The following is a 27,426-nucleotide window of genomic DNA, read 5'->3' as shown; positions in this document are numbered from 1 at the left end:
GAGTCTGGAATGGCTCTTTGATCATGCGGCACAATGCGTCAACAATGAAGGGTGCTGTGCTTTTACTGGTTGACTCTCCTCTGTCTGTCTCGAACACCTACAGCCACACAGCGCCACCCTCTTCCATTACAATGGTTTTCAAATCCAAAACAACGTGTTCTCAACCCCCAAGGAAAAAAATAAACCTTTGAGAGAACCAATCAAACCCGTCGCACAATTTCTGAGCGAATATTGCATTAACAAACTGCCTCCAGGCTAACTGAACACAACTCTGGACGCCAGTCTGTTTGAACACTGATCTGCTCGACTGGTCTTCATACCTGCTCATTGTCTTTGATATGGGATCCCTCAGGGATGGCATCCACTCCTTTCTCCTCTCCTGTTCGTTTTGACGCCTGAGATAAAAACTCCACAACCTTGCCTTCGGGAAGGAACTCGGGGTCCCATAAAAGCTGGTCATCGTTTTCATATACTGGAAGGAGAGAGGAAAAAGGAGCGAGAGGGGGGGAAAGCAGAGAGAGAAAGTCATTTTATTTCCTATTTACCTCTGTGATTGGAAGATATTTCACTTCAACTTAATTTAGTGCATCACAATTGCAAACAGAATGCCTTACCTTTCTCATAGTCTTTATATTTACAAAGGCCAGGCGGTGTTTCAGCCTGATACATGGACCCAACCATGATTTCCTGTCCAGATCAAACACACACTTTATTTAGTTTCACAAATCAAAAGTGTGCTTCAAATGAATAGCATGTCTTTAAGGTTAGAACTACCCAGTTGCGACCCATCATTCAGGGCAGAGCCCAACCTGTTTAGCTAAAAATGAAATAATCCCTTGAGTTAATAAAGCCGCATACAAACATGGTCTCTTGAGTAAAGCAGCACCAAAATGCAGGTGTTTCAGCCTAGCTCAGTGCTTTCTGTGGTGGAGGGGCAACCAGCGAAAACACATAGCGTAGGCGTTGGTAATCTTCTCTAGTTGCACCGTGATTGGCTCAATGTTCTGTCACCCATGGGGACACTACATCACTGCAGAATCGACAGGGAGAGCTAGGCAGTTCAAGACCCTTTGGGTGCTGCCATAGATTTACATTACATGCCCGTCCAAGGTGGCTCACCGTCATTGGCCACAGATAAAATGATATAAAGTCACGTAATATCTACCGTAGTTTTGATAGCTAGAAAGTTAAACAAGCAGTCATCCTCATGAATCACGTCGACAATATACTGGCAAATCCTTAGTGAAATGATATATTGGGTTGTTGTGGTTACACGTGGTCTGCGGTTGTGATGCCAGTTGGACGTACTGCCAAATTCTCTAAAATTATGTTGGGGGTGGCTTATGGTAGAGAAAGGAACATTAAATTCTCTGGCAACAGCTCAGGTGGACATTCATGCAGTCAGCACGCCAATTGCACGCTCCCCCAAAACTTGAGACATCTGTAGCATTTTTTGTGTCACACAACTGCACATTTTAGAGCGCCATTTTATTGTCCCCAGCACAAGGTGCACCTGTGTAATGATCATTCTGTTTAATCAGCTTCTTGATATGCCACACCGTTCAGGTGGATGGATTATTTTGGCAAGAGAGAAAATATCACTAACAGGGATGTAAACAAATTTTTGCACAAAATTTGAGAGAAATATGCTTTTTGTGCATATGGAACATTTCGGGGATCTTTCATTTCAGCTCATGAAGCACGGGACCAATACTTTGCATTTATATTTTTGTTCATTATAGATAAAACAGCCCGGTGCTCATCGACCATAAACATAAAACGAGTCGGAAATAGCAAATTCAACAATTAGTGGTTTGCAAGGAATCAGCAAGCTATTGTGCTTCCCCTGCCTGCTATTTGGTGGAGAGGGTGTGTGGTCCAAGTCTGGGTTGAAGGATTTAAAAAATAGGTCTGAAACGATCTCTTGTCCAACCTTAAAAGAACAAACATTCACACCATGGGCCATAAACAGTGAGTCCAAAAATATGTCTTGTATACTTCTTCCAACAATGATGTAATATGCCAGGGAGATATGTATTCTGCAGCTAAGAAAGTAATACTAAGTGTATGTTGTGTAGTAAGCTGTTAGTAGACCATGTGTTTCACCCTAAGAATTTGGTCCCGCACCCCCTCAGACCTTAGCTTACTGTTCTGACTTGGTGGTTGCACATGTAGCCCTATAGCCTGTTTTGGAGAAATGTCATCATCGAATAGTGTAAGAGCTTTCATTGTCTGCTTATATGCCTCCGTTATTTATCCTACAGTTCTGACTTGGTGTACAGGGAGAACACTAAGAACGGCCCATGTTCTGAATTCTGTCGCTGTCCATTTCAAAAGGGCTGAATAAATAGGCATATCGACTATGTCCGGCTTCACTCGCTCATTAATGTCTTAATCAGTATCTTAGTTATCTTTTTAGGTGATGTTGGAATGATGCATTTCATTGTTTCTAAATTTGCTCGTGTGCTTTTCTCCACGAGGGGATACCATAATAATGCGACAGTCTCTTCACATTCATTTTCTTGTAATTATTTGTCTACAAAAAGTTTAGTAGACCCGTGTAATTCCAGTTGACAAGGGTTGTTTTGTTTGCGCAATACGCTGTCTGTGCGTTTGGTATTCTGTCTATTAAAGTGTATCGTCGTGATTGTATTTTCCTTATTTTTTAAAACAACATAGCCCTAATAAAATAGTTAATGGTAAGGCTATCCGCATCTTTCTTGTGCTCTTCCTCTGTGGTGTCTTAACAGAGTAAAGTTTAGGTTTCACCATCTTGCTGAATGTATCTGAACACCCATCTGAATCTCTGGTCGGTGTCCATTTTGAAAGTGCTGAACGATGGCCTACCTCGTCGCAGCTCGTTTGCTTGCACTTGCTTATAATTAGGAGCTACAGCACCAGTCAAACGTTAGGACACACCTACCTCATTCAATGTTTTTTTTTTAAATTTTACATTGTAGAATAATAGTGAAGACATCAAAAACTAATAAAAGTGCAAAATAAATAGATTTGAGATTCTTCAAAAATTTAAATGCGTTCCAGGTGACTACCTCATGAAGCAGGTTGAGAGAATGCTAAGCGTGTGTAAAGCTGTCATCAAGGCAAAGGGTGGCTACTTAGAATAATTTGTTTAACACTTTTTTGCTTACCACATGATTCCATGTGTTATTTCAATGTAGAAAATTGTAAAAATAAAGAAAACACCTGGAGTGAGTAGGTGTCCCCTTTATTTTTGACTGGTACTGTAACTGTTTATGACAAGAACAAACATTATGAATCTACTGAAAAATAAATGTAATGTTTGTGTATTGTTCAAAAATCAAAACTCATGTCGACATTCATTATTATTATTGAAGGACAATGCGTTTTTTACCGTGTTACACAAATCCACAAGGAGTCAGCAGAAACCATATATCAATAAGCCATTCAGCCAAATCAGTTATATATATATTTTTAAAGGCAGTAAATGAGGCTGAATGAACTGTTTGGCTGCCAGACAAGGCTCCGCTGATAGCCAGGTGTAGCGGAGGTAAGGATTCACTCCACAGTGAATTAACTGTTTCTCTGCCAGACAAGGCTCCGCTGATAGCCAGGTGTAGCGGTGGTAAGGATTCACTCCACAGTGCTGAAAAGAAAGCTCTGCTGTTGGGACGGCTTTATGTAGGCCCTAACAGTTTGTGGGCAACGTTTGTCACCGTTATAGTGCAAATAATGTATTGTTTAGTGTTGTATCATGCAATGTTCCCTCTAATCTGCACAAGGGCAGCAGCCGCGAGACTCCCACGCAGAAGAAATACAGTTGAAGTAGGAAGTTTACATACACTTAGGTTGGAAGTCATTAAAACTTGTTTTTAAACCACTCCACACATTTCTTGTTAGCAAACTATAGATTTGGCAAGTCAGTTAGGAAATCGACTTTGTGCATGACACAAGTAATTTTTCCAACAATTGTTTACAGACAGAGTGAATTATAAGTGAAATAATCTATCACAATTCCAGGGGGGCAGTGGTTTACATACACTAAGTTGACTGTGCCTTTAAACAGCTAGGAAAATTCCAGAAAATGATGGCATGGAGCTTCTGATAAGCTAATTCACATTATTTGAGTCAATTGGAGGTGTACCTGTGGATATATTTCAAGGCCTACCTTCCAACTCAGACACTCTTTGCTTGACACCATGGGAAAAAAATCCAAAGAAATCAGCCAAGATCTCAGAAAAACAATTGTAGACCTCCACAAGTCTGGTTCATCCTTGGGAGCAATTTCCAAACGCCTGAAGGTACCACGTTCATCTGTACAAACAATAGTACGCAAGTATAAACACCATGGGACCACGCAGCCGTCATACCACTCAGGAAGGGGGCGCGTTCTGTCTCCTAGAGATGAACTTACATTGGTGCGAAATCCCAGAACAGCAGCAAGGGACCTTGTGAAGATGCTGGAGGAAACAGGTACAGAAGTATCTATATCCACAGTAAAATGAGTCCTATATTGACATAACCAGAAAGGCTGCTCAGCAAGGAAGAAGACACTGCTCCAAAACCACCATAAAAAAGTCAGACAACTACACATGGGGACAAAGATCGTACTTTTTTAGAGAAATGTCCTCTGGTCTGATGAAATAAAAACAGAACTGTTTGGCCATAATGACCATTGCCATGTTTGGAGGAAAAAGGGGGAGGCTTGCAAGCCGAAGAACACCCATCCCAACCTTGAAGCACGGAGGTGGCAGCATCATGTTGTGGGGGTGCTTTGCTGCAGGAGGGTCTGGTGCACTTCACAAAATACACGGCATCATGAGGCAGGACAATTATGTGGATATATTGAAGCAACCTCTCAAGACATCAGTCAGCAAGTTAAAGCTTGGTCGCAAATGGGTCTTCCAAATGGACAATGACCCCAAGCATACTTACAAAGTTGCTTCAAAATGGCTTAAGGACAACAAAGTCAAGGTATTGGAGTGGCCATCACAAAGCCCTGACCTCAATCCTATAGAAAATTTGTAGGCAGAACTGAGAAAGCTTGTGCGAGCAAGGAGGGCTACAAACCTGACTCAGTTACACCAGCTCTGTCAGGAGGAATGGGCCAAAGTTCACCCCACTTATTGTGGGAAGCTTGTGGAAGGCTACCATAAACGTTGGACCAAAGTTAAACAATTTGAAGGCAATGCTACCAAATACTAATTGTGTGTATGTAAACTTCCGACCCACTGGGAATGTGATGAAAGAAATAAAAGCTGAAATAAATCACTCTACTATTATTCTGACATTTCACATTCTTAAAATAAAGTTGTGATCCTAACTGACCTAAAACAGGGAATTATTACTAGGATTAAATGACAGGAATTGTGAAAAACTGAGTTTAAATGTATTTGGCTATGGTGTATGTAAACTTCCGACTTCAACTGTATTAGCCCATAGAGAGAAGCACGAGATTGAACTTCACTCAACTTTCTAGAGCAGTGGACACCAACCGTTGGATCTCCAAGGCATTCCTAGCCGATAACCAAACATTTCTGTAAAAAACAAACAATGATACAGCCTTGTGTTCCTATTTATATGTGTCTCGGCTGTTTTCGGTAGGTGCATCCGATTCAGCTGCCCTGCGCACCAGGTAAGCAACTATTGCCATTTTGAACCATTTCACGTGTCTCCGGGCCGGCCGAGAAATCAAGTGCACTATAGGACTAACGCTTGCCAATCGGATGGCTCAGATTACCGTGTCTGCAGTAACGTAGCAGGCATAAAAGGCGGCTACAGCAAATGTGATACTTGAGGTTTAAAACCATGACTTTTGCATGAGGCAGAAAGTTTCACCACAACTGGAAGACGGTGTCCCTCTATTGTCAGTGTCAGTGGAGGAAAAGAAGAGTGGAGGGATGCTGACTGACCATGCAGCAGGGGTGCAACTTTGGTTTTAGAAGTGGGGGGGACATAACCTGGCGGTGGGTCTGGGAGTGCTCCCCCCCAGAATTGTTTTGGCCATCTAAAGCTAATTTTCTGCATTTCTACACAATCCAATATGCCATCTCTATTTAGAACAACAAAAAGTAAGTAAAAATGCCCACAGTCATAAAGCTAGGAAAGAGATGATTAAATATGTTTAAGTGATTGATAAGACTGAACTAGATCCATGATAATTCAATAATCAATATGGTGTCTCACCTTGAACCAATAGCCTAACAAATGAACTCTTAAAAAAACACAGAATTTAAAAAAAGAGACTTTTGATAGTTTTTATTAAGTCATCCTCGATATCAAATTTCAGCCAGGACGCCCAGCCAGCCCAAGCCGCCTGCACGCCCGAACCCCACCAGTCTAGTACATAACTTAACTCTCCCAACAAGCCCCCAAGGGAAAGGCTTGGAAACAAAAGTACAAATAACATAAAAAAATAACACATACACCTCAAATATATATTAACAGACAAAAAGCAAATCCTCCATATAATTAATCTCATAGACCTAAAGGTACTGTAGAGCTCTTCTTACTCTTCGCACACAATATAGCTGGGTTGCCCCATCCCGTCTCTAGGGGTCCACAGCCCTGTATCGCCCCAACCCAACACACCCCACTCAGCTTTAGTATCTTAGAGAAACATTCATTATTGGTTTCAGGTGTGTTAGGTTAAGTCCAGAGTAACAAGAGTACAGCAGACCCCCAGGGCCAGGCCTTAGCAAGCCCAGCGGCTAGGGTTTGACGCCGTAATGTTTTCAATACAGACTACTTTTGTCGAACTGTATTTCATATGCGGCATCCAGACATAGTTTAAAATGATTTTTTTTTAATAGTAGGCCACTCTGGTAGACCTACATTATGATCAAATAACCACAGTAGCCTACTCGGCCGCTGTTAAAAGCAGTTACAGCCTCAGTGTCCACAGTAAACGCGCACTTGAAGTTCAACAGGATTTTCACAACGTTCATGTTTGCCCTCAGAAGATCTGAAATTTGCTCAGTGCCCCCAAATAATTAGGTGGGAACATTGGTGTAGTGGCTTTGCTGGCATCTAAAAACAAAAAGTTGAGTTCGCCACATCGAGATTTACATGCTAAAATCGCCACTGGAACTACCATATCTAACGAATGATTAAACAATATATTTACCTTTTTCCAATCCTCAGAAGGGACATAATTTTCATCTTCTTCCGACTCTTCCTCTGCATCCTTATCTGAAATAACATTTGGCAGTTTGACTCTGTCTCACCGTTTCCACACATCAGTTCTCATTTTGAACCACTGGGTTAAAATGCATAAAGTGCATTCAGAAAGTATTCACACTCCTTGACTTATCCCAAATTTTGTTGTCTTACAGCCTGAATTTTAAATGGATTAAATTGAAATTGTGTCACTGGCCTACACACAATACCCATAATGTCAAAGTGGAATTATGTTTAGATGTTTTTTTTCATACAAATTAATAACAAATTAAAAGATGAAATGTCTGGAGTCAATAAGTATTCAAGCCCTTTGTTACGGCCATCTTAAATAAGTTCAGGAGTGAAAAAAAAAAAAAAATTGGCTTAACAATTCACATAAGTTGCATGGACTCACTGTGCGCAATAATAGTGTCTAACATATTTTTTTTAATGACTACCTCATCCCTGTACCGGACACATTAAATAATCTCAAGGTCCCCCAGTCAAGCAGTGAATTTCAAACACAAATTGAACTACAAAGACCAGGGAGATGAGTAAAAAAAATAATAAAGCAGACATTGAATATCCCTTTGAGCATGGTGAAGTTATTGATTACACTTTGGATGGAGTATCAATACACCCAGTCAATACAAAGATAGACGTCCATCCTAACTCGGTTGCCGAAGAGGAAGGAAATCGCTCAGGGATTTCACCATGAGGCCAATAGTGACTTTAAAACATGTTACATAGTTTAATGGCTGTGATAGGAGAAAACTGAGGATGGATCAGCAACATTATAGTAACTCCACAATACTAACCTACATGACAGTGAAAAGGAATATTGTACAGAATAAAAATATTCCAAAACATACATCCTGTTTGCAATAAGGCACTACAGTAAAACTGCAAAAAATGTGGCACAAAAATGTAGTTTATGTCCTGAATACAAAGGGTCATGTTTGGGGAAAATCTAACATCACAGAGTACCATTCTCCATATTTTCAAGCATAGTGGTGGCTGCATCATGTTATAGGTATGCTTGTCATCAGCAAGGACTAGGGAGTTTTCTAGGATAAAAATAAATGGAACAGAGCTAAGCACAGGCAAAATCCTAGAGGAGAACCTGTTTCAGTCTGCTTTCCAACAGACTCTGGTAGAAAAATACACCTTTCAGCAGGTCAATAACCTAAAAGTTGCTTACCAAGATGACATTGAATATTGTACAATCCAGGTGTGCAAAGCTCTTAGAGACAAAAAAAAAACTCTTAGCTGCAATCGCTGCCAAAGGTGATTCTAACATGTACAGAGTAAGGGGAGTGAATACTTATGGTACCAGTCAAAAGTTTGTACACACCTACTCATTCAAGGGTTTTTCTTTATTTGTACTATTTTCTACATTGTATTATAATAGTGAAGTCATCAAAACTATGAAATAACACATGGAATAATGTAGTAACCCCCCCAAAAAAGTTAAACAAATCCAAATATATTTTAGATTCTTCAAAAGAAGCCACCCTTTGCCTTGATGACAGCCTTGCTCACTCGACATTCTCTCAACCAGCTTCATGAGGTAATCACCTGGAATGCATTTTCAACAGTCTTGAAGGAGTTCCAACATCTGCTAAGCACATGTTGGCTGCTTTTCCTTCACTCTACGGTCCAACTCATCCCAAACTGTCTCAATTGGTTTGAGGTCAGGTGATTGTCGAGGCCAAGTCATTTGATGCAGCACTCCATCACTCTCTTTCTTGGTCAAATAGCTCTTATACAGCCCGAAGGTGTGTTTTGGGTCATTGTCCTGTTGAAAAACAAATGATAGTCCCACTAAGCCCAAACCAGACAGGAAGGCGTATTGTTGCAGAATGCTGTGGTAGCCATATGCTGGTTAAGTTTGCCTTGAATTTTAAATAAAATTACAGACAGTGTCATCAGCAAAGTACCCCCACACCTCCTCCTCCATGCTTCACGGTGGGAACCACACATGCGGAGATCATCCGTTCACCTACTCTGCATCTCACAAAGACACGGCGGTAGAAACCAAAAATCGCAAATTTGGACTCAGACCAAATGACAGATTTCCACCGGTCTAATGTCAATTGCTCATGTGTCTTCGTCCCATCAAGCATTTTCTTATTATTTGTGTCCTTTAGTAGTGGTTTCTTTGCAGCAATTCAACCATGAAGGCCTGATTCATGCGGTCTCTTCTGAACAATTGATGTTGAGATGTGCTTCACTTGAACTCTGAGGTGCAATCTGAGGTGGAGTTAATTGCTGATTTCTGAGGCTGGTAACTCTGGGTCTTCCTTTCCTGTGGCAGTCCTCATGAGAGACAGTTTCATCATAGTGCTTGATGGTTCTTGAGACTGCACTTGAAGATACTTTCAAAGTGCTTGACACTTTCCTTGTTGACTGACCTTCATGTCTTAAAGTAATGATGGACTGTCATTTAGCTTTGCTTATTTTAGCTGTTCTTGCCATAATATGGACTTGGTCTTTTGTCAACTAGGGCTATCTTCTGTATACCAACCCTACCTTGTGACAACACAACTGAAAATGTCTCAAACACATTAAGGAAAGAAGTCCCACAAATGAACTTAAAAAGGCACACCTGTTAATTGAAATGCATTCCAGGTGACTACCTCATGAAGCTGGTTGAGAGAATGCCAAGTGTGTAAAACTGTCATCAAGGCAAAGGGTGGCTACTTTGAAGAATCTAAAATAAAAAAAAAATATATATTTTGATTTGTAAAACACTTTTTTGGTTACTACATGATTCTATGTGTGTAATTTCATAGTTCTGATGTCTTCACTACTATTGTACAATGTAGAAAATAATAAAAAAATAAAGAAAAACCCTTGAATGAGTAGGTGTGTCCAAACTTTTGACTGGTACTGTATGTACTTCATTTTCAATACATTTACCAACATTTCTAGAAACATGTTTTCACTTTGTCATTATGGGGTATTGTGTGTAGATGGGTGAAAATATATTTAGTCCATTTTGAATTCAGGCTGTAACAAAATGTGGAATAATTCAAAGGGTATGAATACTTTTTGAAGGCTCTGTAGAACAAGATCTCACAAACTATCCAATATAAAAAGCGTGTCTCGGTGATGGAAGCAAAGGTGCATACTTTCGAAGTACTTGAGGGTCTGTGATCCGCGTATCAGCTCTGCCGTGCCGTGGGATTTGACGGAGCGCGTGCGACCCTCGCTGGATAACTGGTTCTCGTTCCCCATTCCTGACGAGATCTTCACCCTCTCGGTCTGAACAAACACACACACCCCAAAGCATTACACACAATTCCCCCCCTCCAATGGTACATTCAAAGAAGCCCCTTTGCAAGGGTGTCCCCCCACTCTGCCCAGAGTGGGAGAAAACACTTTCCCTTCCTTATGTTATAAACTATAAAAAGGGCACTGAAGAAGGCAGTGATGCCGAAACGTTGGTGATTTACCCAATAAATGACAGAGTTTTTTTAAATAATATATATATATATATATATATATATATATATATATATATATATATAAATAAATTGTTGCACTCTTTTCGACAATTTTTATAGTTTATTCGCCGTTAGTCAGCAACTCCACGCAAAATAATTTTCTGGGTGGGCGCCAGCTTGTTTTTTTATCCTTATGTTATAAAATACATTTTACCAAGACAAATATGATTCTAAATTATCTAAATCTCTAACATATCACTAACAGTATATCCAAAAAGTCTGATTTCATAACCTAATAAACTCAGCAAAAACAAGACCCTGTCTTTCAAAGATAATTCATAAAACTCCCAACAACTTCACAGATGTTCATTGTAAAGGGTTTAAACACTGTTTCCCAAGCTTGTTCACTGAACCATAAACAATTCATGAACATGCACCTGTGGAACGCTCGTTAAGACACTAACAGCTTACAGACAGTAGGCAAATAAGGTCACAGTTATGAAAACTTAGGACACTAAAAAGAGGCCTTTCTACTGATTCTGAAAAACACAAATGGAAGATGCCCAGAGTCCCTGCTCATCTGCGTGAACATGCCTTAGGCATGCTGCAAGGAAACATTGAGGACTGCAGATGTGGCCAGGGCAATAAATTGCAATGTCCGTACTGTGAAACACCTAAGACAGCGCTACAGGGAGAAAGGACGGACAGCTAATCGCCATGGCCAGCGAAGAGCCCGGATCTCAATCCCACTGAGCATGTCTGGGACCTGTTGGACCGGAGGGTGAGGGCTAGGGCCATTACCCCCAGAAATGTCCGGGAACTTGCAGGTGCCTTGGAGGAAGAGTGGGGTAACATCTCACAGCAAGAACTGGCAAATCTGGTGCAGTCCATGAGGAGGAGATGCACTGCAGTACTCAATGAGGCTGGTGGCCACACCAGATGCTGACTGTTACACATTATTCAATTTCTGTTAATCACGTCTGTGGAACTTCTTCAATTTATGTCTCAGTTGTTGAATCTTATGTTCATACAAATATTTGCTGAAAATAAACACAGTTGACAGTGAGAGGTCGTTTCTTTTTTTGCTGAGTTTACATCCGATAATAAGCACCAAGCTCTGTTGACAGAGATACAGTGGGGCAAAAAAGTATTTAGTCAGCCACCAATTGTGCAAGTTCTCCCACTTAAAAAGATGAGGCCTGTAATTTTCATCATAGGTACACTTCAACTATGACAGACAAAATGAGAAGAAAAAAAATCCAGAAAATCACATTGTAGGATTTTTAATGAATTTATTTGCAAATTATGGTGGAAATTAAGTATTTGGTCACCTACAAACAAGCAATATTTCTGGCTCTCACAGACCTGTAACTTCTTATTTAAGAGGCTCCTCTGTCCTCCACTCGTTACCTGTATTAATGGCACCTGTTTGAACTTGTTATCAGTATAAAAGACACCTGTCCACAACCTCAAACTGTCACACTCCAAACTCCACTATGGCCAAGACCAAAGAGCTGTCAAAGGACACCAGAAACAAAATTGTAGACCTACACCAGGCTGGGAAGACTGAATCTGCAATAGGTAAGCAGCTTGGTTTGAAGAAATCAACTGTGAGAGCAATTATTAGGAAATGGAAGACATACAAGACCACTGATAATCTCCCTCGATCTGGGGCTCCACGCAAGATCTCACCCTGTGGGGTCAAAATGATCACAAGAACGGTGAGCAAAAATCCCAGAACCACACGGGGGGACCTAGTGAATGACCTGCAGAGAGCTGGGACCAAAGTAACAAAGCCTACCATCAGTAACACACTACGCCGCCAGGGACTCAAATCCTGCAGTGCCAGATGTGTCCCCCTGCTTAAGCCAGTACATGTCCAGGCACGTCTGAAGTTTGCTAGAGAGCATTTGGATGATCCAGAAGAAGATTGCGAGAATGTCATATGGTCAGATGAAACCAAAATATAACTTTTTGGTAAAAACTCAACTCTTTGTGTTTGGAGGACAAAGAATGCCGAGTTGCATCCAAAGAACACCATACCTACTGTGAAGCATGGGGGTGGAAACATCATGCTTTGGGGCTGTTTTTCTGCAAAGGGACCAGGACGACTGATAAAGGAAAGAATGAATGGGGCCATGTATCATGAGATTTTGAGTGAAAACCTCCTTCCATCAGCAAGGGCATTGAAGATGAAACGTGGCTGGGTCTTTCAGCATGACAATGATCCCAAACGCACCGCCCGGGCAACGAAGGAGTGGCTTCGTAAGAGGTCCTCAAGGTCCTGGAGTGGCCTAGCCAGTCTCCAGATCTCAACCCCATAGAAAATCTTTGGAGGGAGTTTAAAGTCCGTGTTGCCCAGCAACAGCCCCAAAACATCACTGCTCTAGAGGAGATCTGCATGTAGGAATGGGCCAAAATACCAGCAACAGTGTGTGAAAACCTTGTGAAGACTTACAGAAAACGTTTGACCTCTGTCATTGCCAACAAAGGGTATATAACAAAGTATTGAGATACATTTTTGTTATTGACCAAATACTTATTTTCCACCATAATTTGCACATAAATTCATTAAATATCCTACAATGTGATTTTCTTCCTCATTTTGTCTGTCATAGTTGAAGTGTACCTATGATGAAAATTACAGGCCTCTCATCTTTTTAAGTGGGAGAACTTGCACAATTGGTGGCTGACTAAATACATTTTTGCCCCACTGTATGCTTGTTTTTGTGATAAATTTTACACACAAAAAAATACCATTAATATGAAGTGTATACTAAAATATAAAATACTAGGTCATGTCTCAAAATCGATATCTATCTTACCTCAAATGTTTTATATCCTCTGGATTTGAGAAGAAAGAGGAGTTCAACGGTGAGCCTGTCAGTTAGCCTTAATTGTAGCACAGCATCCAGCCTACCTGACAATGCTATTGTCCAGATTTTTGACCCCCAAAAATGTATTGCCTCCATTGATTTAGTCACCCCGATTTTAGCCATCCTACAAGGCTAAAAACTCCACTTTTGAACAGATTATGACATGAGGTTTGGACCATTGTTTTTTTTAGATTATGTGTATAACTAACATATTACCCATTGGTCAAAATATGTTTTTGATTGGACATCCTACCCTTTGAAACAACAAAATCAACATTCATTACTCATGTATGAAATAGAGGCATCAGCATCAACGCTGACTAGATGTATCTATCATCAGCAAATTTGTAACAACTATACATTTCTGACTGAATGTGTCAACCATGTTGGCTGTAAAATATGCAGTGATGCTTTATAACAATCAAATTAGAACAGTAAGGTGCAAACAAGCATTCCTTCTTTATGACTGTGTTGGTTGATATCCTGTTACTTCAGGAGATTCATGGCACCCACCTTATTCCTCTTCAGCTCGCCAATGTTTCTACTGCTTTCATCATTGTCCACATCCTCCTCTTCCTCCTCTTCCTCATCCTCCAACTCCTCTTCATCCTCAAAGTCTTCCTCCTCCTCTTCTTCATCCTCTCCATCTGCAGGTGAACCGCCGCCACATCCGTACATACTCAACAACTCATGAATGGGCATCTCTCCCTCCTATGGCACAAATGGAACAACAAAAAAATCCCTTTTGTTACACACTGAATTTAGTGGATTACCCTTAAAACAGACAAACATAAATCACTGGCAAAACGTTGCAATAATAGGGATCAAATAGTCTATATATACAGTACCAGTCAAAAGTTTGGACACATACTCATTCAAGGGTTTTTCATTATTTTTACTATTTTCTACATTGTAGAATAATAGTGAAAACATCACAACTATGAAATAACACACATGGAATCATGTAGTAACCAAAAAATGTTAAAACAAATCAAAATATATTTTATATATATTCTTCAAAGTAGCAACCCTTTGCCTCGACAGTTTTGCAGCTTCATGAGGTCGTCACCTGGAATGCATTTCAATTAACAGGTTGCCTTATTAAGCGTTTGAGCCAATCAGCTGTGTTGTGACAAGGAACGGTTGGTATACAGAAGATGGCCCTATTTGGTAAAAGACCAAGTCCATATTATGGCAAGAACAGCTCAAATAAGCAAAAAGAAATGACAGTCCATCATTACTTTAAGACATGAAGGTCAGTCAACAAGGAACATGTCAAGAACATTGAAAGTATCTTCAAGTGCAGTGGCAAAAAACATCAAGCACTATGATGAAACTGGCTCTCATGAGGACCGCCACAGGAAAGGAAGACCCAGAGTTACCTCTGCTGCAGAGGATAAGTTCATCAGAGTTGCCAGCCTCAGAAATTAGCAAATAACTCCACCTCAGATTGCAGCCCAAATAAACACTTCACGGAGTTTAACTAACAGACACATCTCAACATTAACTGTTCGGATGAGACTGCGTGAATCAGGCCTTCATGGTCGAATTGTTGCAAAGAAACCACTACTAAAGGACACCAATAAGAAGAAGAGACTTGCTTGGGCCAAGAAACACATACAATGGACATTAAACCTGTGGAAATATGTCCTTTGGCCTGATGAGTCCAAATGTGAGATTTTTGGTTACACCAGCCGCTGTGTTGTGAGACGCAGAGTAGCAGGGATGAGGGCCCAAAAATGTGACTTTTTTTTGGTTGCACTGAAACATGCAACAACAAAAAATCCCTGCTAGGGGGAAATGCAGGTTTTAACTAATTAAACAACAAAGAATATGATCTACATGATCAGTCTCTGTGTGTAAAATAAAAAGTGGTTAATGTGAACCTAACTCACAGCTAAAAAAATGTTTAAAAAAGCAATCCAATGTTATTTGTTGCCTAAACTTTACTGCAAAAGTCCTGAGAAAAAAAAACAATACAGTAATATTGCAGTTACCATGACAGCCTTTATAATAGAATGTTGATAATAGAATGCTTGTGACATCACACATCTAACTATTGCACTCTGGGAAAACAAATTCTTAAAGTAGAAATATAATGAAACACAGGCATTCTATTTTTGCTCTATTATAGTGGCCACTAAAGTAGACGTCGATCAAGTGCACAAGGCTACATGTGTGCAAAAACGTTCAACGTGTAAAAAATTAAATAATCCCAACTCACTCACACGTGTTACTGTCAAGTTCAACGCAACTAAAGCAATATCTTTGGGCTACACTGCACATTATCACACTTCCTGCCTGTGGACATCTGTTCTACAATGTGCCAGCAGAGCATGATACCCTTTGTTGGCATAATTGATCTCTTTCAGGCAGAGAGTACATGGTAGCATCCATCTTAAACCAAGCCCATCTCCAGCTACACTTCATCCCTGATTCCAGCAACGCCTCCTCTTCACCTAATTCTCTCATTACGAAAATTAACCACATAGTGTAGAGGGAAACCATTAGTTCACAGATAGGAGTTAGTTCATTGGCTAGTTAACATTTCACACAGACTCCCAGGGTCCAGTAAGCAACTAACGCGTTATAACTTGAGGAACGGCAAGGAGTCGTATACCAGTGAATACTATAGCGAATTGGTTGGGTTACTAACATTAGCGCATCTGATGCTATAACGTTAGCTGTGTGTCTTTATTAGCCAGCTAACTTTCACACCATAAACTAAATGATATGATCAGTTAAGTTGGCCGACGTGAGCAAGAAACAGGTCAACACACACAAGTCTGCGGGGCCTGACAGATAACCAGGACAACTGGCAGGTGTCTTCACTGACATTTTCAACATGTCCCTGATTGAGTCTGTAATACCAACATGTTTCAAGCAGACCACCATAGTCCCTGTACCCAAGAGCACAAAGGCAACCTGCCTAAATTACTACGTAGCACTCAAGTCCGTAGCCATGAAGTGCTTTGAAAGGTTGGTAATGGTTGACATCAACACCATTATCCCAGAAACCCTAGACCCACTCCTATTTGCATACCGCCCAAACAGATCCACAGATGATGCAATCTCTATTGCACTCCACACTGCCCTTTCCCACCTGGACAAAAGGAACACTTATGTGAGAATGCTATTCATTGACTACAGCTCAGCGTTCAACAGCATAGCACCCTCAAAGCTCATCACTAAGCTAAGGATCCTGGGACTAAACACCTCCCTCTGCAACTGGATCCTGCACTTCCTAACAGGCAGACCCCAGCCACCCTAGTCATAGACTGTTCTCTCTATTACCGCATGGCAAGCGGTACCGGAGTGCCAAGTCTAGGACAAAAAGGCTTCTCAACTGTTTTTACCCCCAAGCCATAAGACTCCTGAACAGGTAATCAAAATGGCTACCCGGACTATTTGCTTTGTTTTTCTATAGGACAATGACCCAAAACACACCTCCAGGCTGTGTAAGGGCTATTTGACCAAGGAGAGTGATGAAGTGCTGCATCAGATGACCTGGCCTCCACAATTACCCGACCTCAACCCAAATGAGATGGTTTGGGATGAGTTGGACCGCAGAGTGAAGAAAAAGCAGCCAACAAGTGCTCAACCTATGTGGGAATTCCGTCAAGACTGTTGGAAAAGCATTCCAAGCGACTATCTCATGAAGCTGGTTGAGAGAATGCAAAGAGTGTGCAAAACTGTCATCAAGGCAAAGGGTGTCTACTTTGAAGAATCAAAAATATTTTTGATTTGTTTAACACTTTTTTGGGTTACTACATGAGTCCACGTGTTGTTTCATAGTTGTGTGTCGTCACTATTATTCTACAATGTAAAACATAGCACAAATAAAGACAAACCCTTGAATGAGTAGGTGTGTCCAAACTTTTGACTGGTACTGTATATAACTAACACGTTACTGTCCACAGGGCCATATTCATTAGAGCACATATGTCAGAGTCAAGGCCCGCGGGCCACATCCGGCCCGCAAGAAGGTTTTTTACGGCCCCTGGGATGATCTTGATTTATTATTAGAACCGGCCCGCAGCAAGCCGGCAGCCCGCAGATCTTTTACACGCACCAATACTACATTTCCCACAATGCAAAGGTGACGCACCGAGCAGTAGGCTGCTTCATTTCAATATTTATTGGCACAGCAGTCGTCAGCATCACAGTAAAATTAACTTTCAGATACCCATCAAAAATGGCAAAACGGAAGGTGGATACTGAGAACCGGGGGTTTCAAACAAGGTGGGAGTCGGAGTATATGTTCACGAAGGTAGCTGGAAAACCTGTGTGTCTTCTGTGTGGAGAAAGTGTGGCGGTACTGAAAGAGTATAATCTGAGACGACATTATGAAACGAAACACGCGGACACACACGCGGACGCAACTGTCAAGGCCAGTTTTATTTTGGCAGAAGAGATCGCTAAATCAGCCCGGCCATTTACGGAGGGGGATTTCATCAAAAACTGCATGATTAAAGTTTGTGACGAAGTTTGCCCAGAAAAAAGGCAACTCTTTTTAAATGTGAGTCTGAGCAGAAACACCATTGCCGAGAGAGTAGACCAGTTGTCCATCAATCTAAAAGAGCAGCTTGTGAAAAAGGGAAAAGATTTTATTGCATATTCCTTGGCTGTGGATGAGAGCACCGACATTTCTGACATTGCCCAGTTGTCAATTTTCATCCGCGGAGTGGACTCCAACCTAAGCGTGACAGAGGAGTTTTTGGCTTTACGTCCTATGCATGGCACAACTACGGGGCATGATTTGTATGAAGAGGTGTCAAGATGTGTAAATGAGATGGAGCTGCCTTGGGAAAAACTCGTGGGTTTGACAACCGACGGAGCACCTGCGATGTGTGGACACAGGAGCGGACTGGTGGCGAAGATACGGGAAAAGATGCAAGAGGAAAACGCGACAGGTGAGCTGACAGCTTATCATTGTATCATACACCAGGAAGCGTTGTGCGGTAAAGCCTTGAAAATGGAGCATGTAATGAGCATCATCACGCGCACAGTTAACTTTATCAGAGCCAAAGGTTTGAATCACCGCCAGTTCAAGGCATTTCTGACGGAGTTAGAAACGGAGCATGGTGATTTGCCTTATCACACAGAGGTGCGATGGCTAAGCCAGGGAAAGGTGCTTCAAAGATGTTTCGAGCTTCGTGAGGAGATTTGTCTGTTCTTGGACAGCAAAGGGAAAGACACAACACAACTCCGAGACGAAATGTTTCTGTGTGAAATGGCTTTTCTGTGTGACATTACGAGTCATCTGAATGCAATAAACTTGCAGCTGCAGGGTCGGGATCGTGTCATCTCTGATATGTACAGTACAGTGAAGGCATTTAAAACCAAACTGACTCTGTGGGAGACGCAGATGCGGAAAGAAAATTTGAGCCACTTTCCCAGCTGCCAGACCATGAAAGAGAAGCTCTCTACCAGTGCGTTCCCGAGCACACAGTTGGCTGATAAAATAGGTATGCTTGCCGCTGACTTTCGACGCCGATTTGCTGACTTTGAAGCACAAAAAAGCAGGTTGGAACTGCTCGGTAACCCATTTGCTGTTGACGTGGAAAGCTCACCACCAAACCTCCAAATGGAGTTGATTGACCTCCAATGCAATGATGCACTGAGGGCAAAATATGCGGCAGTGGGTGCTGCGGAGTTCGCCCGTTTCCTCCCCGGCACAATGCCCCAGCTGCGCATCCAGGCTGCTCAAACGTTGTCTATGTTTGGCAGCACATACCTGTGTGAACAACTGTTTTCTTTGATGAACCTGAACAAAACATCACACAGAAGTCGACTTACTGCTGAACACCTCCACTCAATTCTGAGGATTTCTTCAGCTCAGAGCCTTACCCCGAACATTGATGAACTTGTGGAAAAGATGGGACACCACCAAGTATCACCCTCAACCTCAAACAAGTGAACATTACTGTGCAATCACATATTTAGAGTTTTTACTCAGTTCAAGTTTAAAAGTTAAAATTTAATATTTGTTTTCACTGCATGTTACTTCTCCTTAAACAAAGTGTTGTTTTTGATTAATAGATTTTTGCACTTTATTTTTTTGTATTTCAATCCAATTATATTTTAAAAATATTTCAGTTGAGTGGATGATAGAAAATTGCTATTATTGTTTTTTCTTTGAAGTAAATTTAGCCCACTTTTGCTAAAATAGAAAATATAGTCTACTGATGGTGCCTTGAATACCGGTTTCTTTCATTTAATGTTCATGTTATGGGGATATTTATATAAAGGAAATTTGTCTTTTGTGTCTGTTGAAAATTAAAGATTACTGACAGAGCCATAAGAAAATATTGCTTTATTTATCTGATCATATTGTAATATATTTGTTAGGTTTTCAGTAGGTTCAATTAGGTTCACTAGACTATATGCGTCATTTAAAAAATTTTCAATGAACATTCGAACAGTCCGGCCCTCGTCTTGTAGCTGATTTTTTTATTTGGCCCTCCGTCCATTTGACTTTGACACCCCTGCATTAGAGCATGAATACTGTAGCAAAAAGGTTTGCAACATAAAACAAAAACAAGTGTTTCATCTTGGACACATTCAGGTAGTCTCTCCTTGTTTCAGTTCATCTTCTTCCAGTGCATGAATACAACCCAGGATAACTTTCAAACCACTAAATTAAATGATTTTGAGACGCACCCGGGCAAGGTCGTCGATCTCATTGCTAAAGTTGGTCTCTCCCTCGAGCCTCTCCTCCTCTTCCAGTGTGCGTTCGTCGTCAAAGTCGTGGACGAGCATATCTGCTGAAAGATCAAACTCATGGTCCTCTGCTGAACCTCCTGAGAAAAAACACACCAGGAAATTTTAAGAGGAGATAGTCGTTGAAATAGTGCTTCATGGTTTATGACAAAAATATTATTATGACAGTGGGATTTGTTCCGACCAATTTTACTTCATAAGTGTTAATGTTCTAATGGGGATTTTTTTTAAATGGCACATTCATTAGAAAACACACAATAATATTTACCTGGGCTCGTACTCCCAACGGAGGGCTAAAACAAAACTCAAGATTAGTCAGAACCACATACACAAGTACAACACACGTAGCTGTAACTTTGCTGTAACTTTTCGGTTCAGAGATACTTTCAGTAAACGATGCGGTTTTCTGGACGAGGCCAATGTCGTCTACAGACAAAAGGCCTGAACAAAAACATAAATAGGAACCACGATACAGTAAACGGATCATCCGTCTGCTAACGTTAGTAGGGTAGTGGATGGAAGGCAAAGTAAAAGCGCGCCTGAAACTTACTACTGGCTCCTCGTTGGCTAACGCCGACGTAAACATTTATATCAGTGACAGTAGTTTTTTTGGTGGTTGTAAACAAGGAGACCTCTGATGATCAGGCCAGCATTGAAACAAGTCAAATCAGACATTTCAAGTGAGCGATAATCAAATGGATTGTTCTCTCACAATGTGGACACTTTGAATGATAGATAGCTATTTGCTAACCCACTGCCTCAGTTAACTAATCACATAATTACTTAGCTGCATAGTGTCGCTTTCAGTACGCAGAATACCACCAGGTCAACAACAACAAATGCAATAGCATTCGAGAATATGAACTTTGATCATTTTCGAGTGAGTAACGTTAACGCTCGTAGTCAGCCAAGCTTTCCCAACAATAGCTACGTAGCTAACTTAGCATAGCCATCGCGCTAACTAGCCAGGCATCATCGCTAAAACTGAAGTTTGCAAAATAGAATTTATGGAAATGAGACAAGTTTAATATTTTAAAATGTGTATCGCTTCTCCGTATTTTAGTACATATTTATCGCTTCTCATTTGGGGCCTGTGCACCCGACAGAATCAACTCTATAAACCTAAAAACATTATAATTTTCCCGAATATTTATTGGACTTTGCGTCCTACCTCCGCCATGTTTGAAATCCTGTAGGGTCACACTGGGGGTCAGCGATTTCCCGGATAGACTTGTGCTGCAGGCCGTGCTATCTGGGATCCTTGGGACGTCCCTCCCCCATTGAAGTTGGAATTTAAAATGGTTAAGGTTAGTGTAAATGTAGGAGTTAGAGTTACTATCTTGATTTACAATCTTCTTCCCGAGAGAGTATAAGAAAAATAATGTAGCTACAAACGTTGGTGTAATTTAGCTATCACCAAAATTAGCAGACCATAACTTGATGTTATACTGATAGGGCTTCACATAGACTGTTACCTTTTTGGAGGAGAAATACAAGTTTATTGCTTTTGTTTTTATTGAAACTTGATTTAACTAAAACTGTGAAATAGTGGCAAAGGGGACCGTTTTTCACAGAAGTGTGGTTGTCATAATTTCAAGGGATTATAGTTCTACCTATGTTTCATATTGCTATGAAAATGTAATTGCCTACAATTACCTGCATCTAATTGAGGTAATAATTGAGGAGCAAACATGAGTAACTCAGAAAACAGACCAAATATTGTGAGATCCAAAAATGATGTCAAGTCCTTTCTTGGAATTGTTGACATTGTGATGAGAAAATTGCCACAAATACCACTATGTTGCTATGTGGAAGGCCATTGCCTGAATCTGTTTTTACGATGGCCGGATATCTATATCTGTATCTATATCAAGATACCCTCATTAAGGAACACTTTACCAGAGCATGGCAATAAACTGTCTCTCACTATCAAAAAACAAAATCTCATCTGCAGATGATGATTACCAGATAGGAGGCACATCACCATCATAGTACGTATGACACATCTGAAAAGACTGTAGGAAAGCATGACTAGAGAGCCTATATAAAAAGGGAGACCACACAGGTGTCTTCAGAGAGAAAGAAACGGTGTGTATTGAATCAACAATCTACAGCATCTTGATCCACGGAGCCACCATGAAGTCCCAGTTGTTCTCTCTGCTGCTGCTGTGTGTGCTGTGTGTAAGGGAGGTTCGATTGGAGGACGCTGCGACTGTGAGAGCTGTGCGGCTCTGTGGACGGGAGTTCCTGAGGGCCGTGGTGTACACCTGTGGAGGGTCAAGGTGGAGAAGGCTTACAGTAGAGGACATAAATGGTCAGTATCACATAATTATATAGAACTGCATGATATTCTATCTCTATGGTCGTACTCATTATTTGAAAATCAGTGGCATAGTAGTAGCATCTGTTACAAAATTAGAAATATAACTCAAGTCTTTTGCTATATGCCATAATGTAAACTTGAATGATAATCATCACTCAACCTGCAGCTATGATGTGTGCTAAATGTTTGTGAAGTTTTATAATAGTTTGCCAGAGAATGAAGCAAGAACAGACACTGGTTGCCCATTGCAGTGTGTACATTAACAGTTTAGAATATTATGAAACATTAATAACAGTTGGTGTTCGTTCTGGTTGTCCAGGAAGGGTGGACCAGAATGGTCTGAAACCATGGGGGGCTGAGCCTGTGATGGACCAGAGACGACGAGACTTGAACGAAGCCCTGACCACCGTGTGCTGTCAACTGGGCTGTCGGAAGAGCGACCTTACAATCATGTGCTAGGGGCCAATGCGCAGGCATTGGCGACTTGGCGTTAATGTTTGTTGGAAAATAGTCCTTATTCAATATAGTTGTTTGGCTTCAATGGATGTCAGCTAAAGATATCATTACTTCCAATTACTTTCATTTACTTTTATCATGACTTTCAATGAAATTCCCCCATTGATCTTATCAGCAATAAAAACTGGACTTGTAACCATTGTGATATCTCCTCAGATTTCTTTATTATGGTTGACCTGACTTTTATTCATTCAACAAGAGGCAATACATGTTGTACAATGGGCCATTTTAGCTAACCAAAGCGAATGGGTTACATTCAGCAAGTAGACATTTGACTGGACAACTGTACAAAATCAATAATCTATTCAGAAAGTTATGACAAGACCAGCAAATTATTTCAACAAGTTATGACACTGAAAACCCATATGAGTCATCAGTTCAATAACACTTCCACTGAATGAGGTCTATATGAGAATTGAACAGACTTTGCCTCTCAGGATGAAACTTAGACTATTTTTTTTGTCTTAAGTTTCTTAAAAATATAAAACATGCTCTACAAAATCTGAGAACAATATTTAAAATATGCTAGAAGACAAGACAGTGTGTGACGATGTGCCACAGTGATTGCAAAAGCTATTTGAGATTTAAATGATCAAGAAATGCTGTATTATACAGTATTTGTACATTATTACACAGACAAGAACATATGTAACATATGTACATTTCCAGAAAGATATTCAGACTATGGTATGAACTTATTTCCTTTTTCCTGAGACTATATTGTTATTGCCTCTGATACTTCCTTGATTACGTACAGTCTGTTTGATAAAACCACAATGCTCTAGACATGACCTTCATTTAAAGGTTTCCCAGCACTTCCACACAACCATTCTCCACGATATGCAAATGAACATCATACACATGATAGACCATTTAGAATACCCACAGTCTATGGTACGAACACAGATATAGAACATAGATCATTTGGTACACTTTACTTCAAAGCTCGGTCATAGGGATTACATACGACAGTCGTGACAATGACATTACAGTCGGTGTCACTTTATGGCAATCGACTTAACACTGTCACGACACAAGCCAGTTGGCTAGCTTTAAGCTTGCCCAATTAGCTGATCGAAACATTATTTGAGTCATCACAGTTGTCATAAACAGACACCAACAGTCGTGATTTTTTTAAATCAAATCTATTATGTCATGCTTATAACACTGTTATGTAGCCCTTATGACAGACTACATAAGACTATATAGGACTTGATTACCCACAGTCCAAGACAGTCATCTGTGACCATGGGTGATGACTCACTCAAAGTAAACAGCGTAGACGTTGGCCACGGCGAAGAGAGAGCTGTTTTTGAAGGAGTGTGAGGAGAAGGTATCGTTGGAGGAGTCCCACAGGCAGCGGCTCCCGATGCGCATGTTCTGGTCACTGAGCTGTCCGATGCTGATCAGAACAATGATCTTATAACGGGGAACCATCAGATCCTTCACCCTGGCTTTGATCACCTACAGGACAAGGAAGAGTCACAGACTGAAAGGGAAAAGGGAACTCTAGCAGCTATTTAAATCTCAGCCGGACTATTTTTGGCAAGCGGGTGTTTTTTGTGGCATGACTGTGGCCATATACACTGTAAGGTGTATCAGAGAGCTGTTGATTAAGCTATTTCTATGTTAAGATCAACCATACATGACAATAAAAAAAACTCCATGGAAATTCAAGCCAAAAGATGCACGACTGGTGCCTGACAATTTGTTAAGACAACTTGTCATAATTGTTTTATTTTACCAGGCAAGTCAGTTAACAACAAATTCCTATTTACAATGACGGCCTAGGAACAGTGGGTTAACTACCTTGTTCAGGGGCAGAACGACAGATTTTGACCTTGTCGGGGATTCGATCTAGCAACCTTTCGGTTACTGGCCCAACGCTCTATCCACTAGGCAACCTGCCGCCCCATGGTAGGGCAACGGTAGGGCAACGATTTTAGCTTTTGCTACGATATGACCATAGGAGTTGGCAAGATAGCAGATCTGGCTAGGGCAATGATATGGTTGGTGAATGTAGAAGCAGTCTAGCATCTAGGCTACCAGTTACCCCAAATTGTACCAATACCACTCTTGTCTGAAATAATAACAAAATAAAAACTCACTAATAATTTAATGAGTTCCTCTGCATAAGCAAAGGCATTATTTAATGACAATCAATATTACCTCAGATATGGTCTTTGTCATCTGCCGACAGAGCTCAGCTTCATACTTCTCTTCTTGCAGGTAACTGTCGAGCACATCCTTCAGGATGTCATTGACCGTGAGAACAGGGAAGCGTCTATGTGGTGCTATTCAAAAGGGGGGGGGCATAATGTTTCATACACTGTTACACTAATTCCATGTAGTTACTGAGTAATAACCACAATGGAATTAGTCACTTATAATCCAAGTAGCTTCCAGGCTTCCTCACCGAGTGATGAACGAGACATCAAATTATGGTAACGTAAGGGTATAGTAACCCAACTAACCACTCCTTCAAATGGGAATGTCATTATTAGCCTGATCCCAGGTCTGTTTGTGCTATCTTGCCAACTCCTATGGTCATTGTCATGCCGAACAGAGACAGATCTGGGACCAGGCTAGCACTGGTTAACATGTGGTGAAAATAAAGGCCTCACCCAATTGGAAGGTGTTCTCCATCTGTACTGCGGGTCGAGGGTTATCGTCATGGTGACCAGGCTCATCGATATAGGATACGGTGCTTATAGAACTGCAAGTCAAGATAGATACGTATTCAGATACAGTGGAAGAACATCAAAAGGTCTGTGTTTGAGAAGTTCTCCTCAACCACTGATAGAGGGTCAGATAGTTTTCCCTCTCCCTAACGGTTGTATTAGTTTAGGATTGGGAGTAGGGCATCTACTGATCTGATCCTAGATCTGTGGCTAGGGCAACTTCTACCTTATAAATTTGAATGCAACTTTAATATCATGAGGAAAAATCTCCCGTCAGAGAAAATAGAATAACTAATTGATCTGGATAAATAAAATAAGTAGAAAATTCTTCAATAGTTTGTGCTAAATGCTTAACTTCAAAAGAGTACTCACTCCTTGATCTTGCCCCCTGTTTCCTTGGCTCTGACATCATGGCTGCCAAGGGATGACACACTACCTCTCTTCTTCAGAAGACGAGCTGCCTTTTCTTTAGCTAAATCAGACATTACTCTGCCTGTTGTCTAGCTACTCATAAGGGGGAAGCTTTGTATTAGGCACCTAAGCACATTCAAGGCTAAAATTATTTGTGTATCATATAGTGTGGTTGATGGTAACCATTTCAACACAAACAGATAAATAATAACACATACAAGACATTTATCAGTTCCAACTAAGTAAACATTATAGTAGCTATAGGCTTAAATTAGCCATTAGGAGAATTCAGTCTCCTGATAGAATGTGTGTAATGCAGAATGCACTGAACAGGGCAATGCAGACCTACTGTTGTGCCGACTTGGAAAATGGTTTCTCCCAAAATGGGCAAACTTGCTCAGTTGTAAGACAACTGATCAAGGAGTGTATTCATTATGACTTGCAAAGGAAACCGTTTACTGTCTAACCATTCAGGGTGTGTTCGTAAATTAAATCTGGAGTGCCAGAATGCACTCAGAGTGTGCTCTGGGCGTTCGTAAATTCAGAGTGTTTTCATATTGTCCGTTTGTAATTTAAGAGCGTTTCTCTCTCGGAGTGTTCAGAGCGCACACTGGACGCTTGATCCGAATTACTTCCAGACACGAATGAAAGTACACCTAACTCTGACCATTTTACTTGCCCTAACAGAGCTGGTTAGGCTGTTTTCATGTTATCCAGAGCGCCGGTGACTGTAACTGTGCTGCTTGCAACAATGATTAGTTACGCTTTTTTTTGCCGACGTTTAACACCGGCCATATTCAACAGGGGGTCGTAAATTCGTCAGCGCTCTGGCACACTCAGACGAGGGTGCTCTGAAATCGGAGTAGATAGCCAGAGTGATTTTACAAACACAGTTATAAACCAAATGGAAGCAAGGAGAACAAACGAACCGAAACAGGGAGGGACCTACCCGAATTTGTCCAATATAAACTCTCGTTTTTGTTGCAAAACGTTTTCCGTTTTGGCGTAAACGGTTTTTGTTACAAAACGTTTTGAACATAATGTATTTTTTGCAACAGAATCTGCGTTATGAATACACCCCAAGTGCAACAGTTCCCCCTTTAGCCCAGCTACACAGACAGCAGCAGAATGTTGCAACCTGTGTATTCCAAAGTTCTACAAGCAGAAACATTGAAACATTTTTGTTCAGCTGAAAATAACAACACTCTTACCTATTCAGAATTCACGAGTCAAAGCAGAAACATCAGCGATCCAGCGCATTGTGTTGTCCTGACAACCGTCCGTTTTGGAGGAGGGGTTTCCTATCCTGC

At 40.9% G+C, this 27,426-nt stretch overlaps 2 protein-coding genes across 8 annotated transcripts in view; both read right to left on the bottom strand.

The window, feature by feature from the left end:
* Nucleotides 1-21,390, bottom strand: part of LOC139375855 (mesoderm induction early response protein 1-like) — a 33,650-nt gene extending 12,260 nt beyond the window's left edge. For 4 of the 7 annotated variants that reach the window (XM_071117778.1, XM_071117783.1, XM_071117780.1 and 1 more), the window contains exons 1-8: nucleotides 20,736-20,909; nucleotides 20,454-20,478; nucleotides 20,126-20,265; nucleotides 13,976-14,173; nucleotides 10,272-10,404; nucleotides 7,106-7,170; nucleotides 615-687; nucleotides 321-472 (exon numbers count right to left, since the gene is read on the bottom strand). In XM_071117778.1, coding sequence (XP_070973879.1) covers nucleotides 321-472; nucleotides 615-687; nucleotides 7,106-7,170; nucleotides 10,272-10,404; nucleotides 13,976-14,173; nucleotides 20,126-20,265; nucleotides 20,454-20,478; nucleotides 20,736-20,771 — 822 coding nt within the window. In that variant the 5' untranslated portion in view covers nucleotides 20,772-20,909. Of the gene's footprint in view, nucleotides 1-320; nucleotides 473-614; nucleotides 688-7,105; nucleotides 7,171-10,271; nucleotides 10,405-13,975; nucleotides 14,174-20,125; nucleotides 20,266-20,453; nucleotides 20,479-20,735; nucleotides 20,910-21,356 lie in introns of those variants that run through there. The other 3 variants (XM_071117785.1, XM_071117782.1, XM_071117781.1) reach the window with 2 other exon arrangements.
* Nucleotides 21,391-23,171: 1,781 nt separating this feature from the next.
* LOC139377245 (dynein light chain Tctex-type family member 5) lies at nucleotides 23,172-27,426 on the bottom strand. Its single transcript, XM_071120251.1, has 5 exons — nucleotides 27,328-27,426; nucleotides 26,078-26,209; nucleotides 25,649-25,740; nucleotides 25,194-25,318; nucleotides 23,172-24,488 (listed from the first exon to the last, which is right to left on the bottom strand). The coding sequence occupies exons 2-5, from the start codon at nucleotides 26,188-26,190 to the stop codon at nucleotides 24,285-24,287; spliced, it is 534 nt and encodes a 177-aa protein (XP_070976352.1). The 5' UTR covers nucleotides 26,191-26,209; nucleotides 27,328-27,426; the 3' UTR covers nucleotides 23,172-24,284.

Source organism: Oncorhynchus clarkii, chromosome 20, assembly GCF_045791955.1.
Source record: "Oncorhynchus clarkii lewisi isolate Uvic-CL-2024 chromosome 20, UVic_Ocla_1.0, whole genome shotgun sequence".
In the NCBI taxonomy this organism is placed as follows: domain Eukaryota; kingdom Metazoa; phylum Chordata; class Actinopteri; order Salmoniformes; family Salmonidae; genus Oncorhynchus; species Oncorhynchus clarkii.
The sequence above is the reverse complement of the archived record's forward strand: the minus strand, read 5'-3'. Positions and strand labels throughout refer to the sequence as shown.

Excerpts from the sequence above, each read along its gene's own strand:
- LOC139377245 (XM_071120251.1), bottom strand. The coding sequence starts at position 26,190 with ATGTCTGATTTAGCTAAAGAAAAGGCAGCTCGTCTTCTGAAGAAGAGA. Across the intron at positions 25,319-25,648 it reads GGAGAACACCTTCCAATTGG|CACCACATAGACGCTTCCCT; the intron begins GTGAGGCCTTTA and ends CCTTTTGAATAG. Across the intron at positions 24,489-25,193 it reads TGACAAAGACCATATCTGAG|GTGATCAAAGCCAGGGTGAA; the intron begins GTAATATTGATT and ends CTTGTCCTGTAG.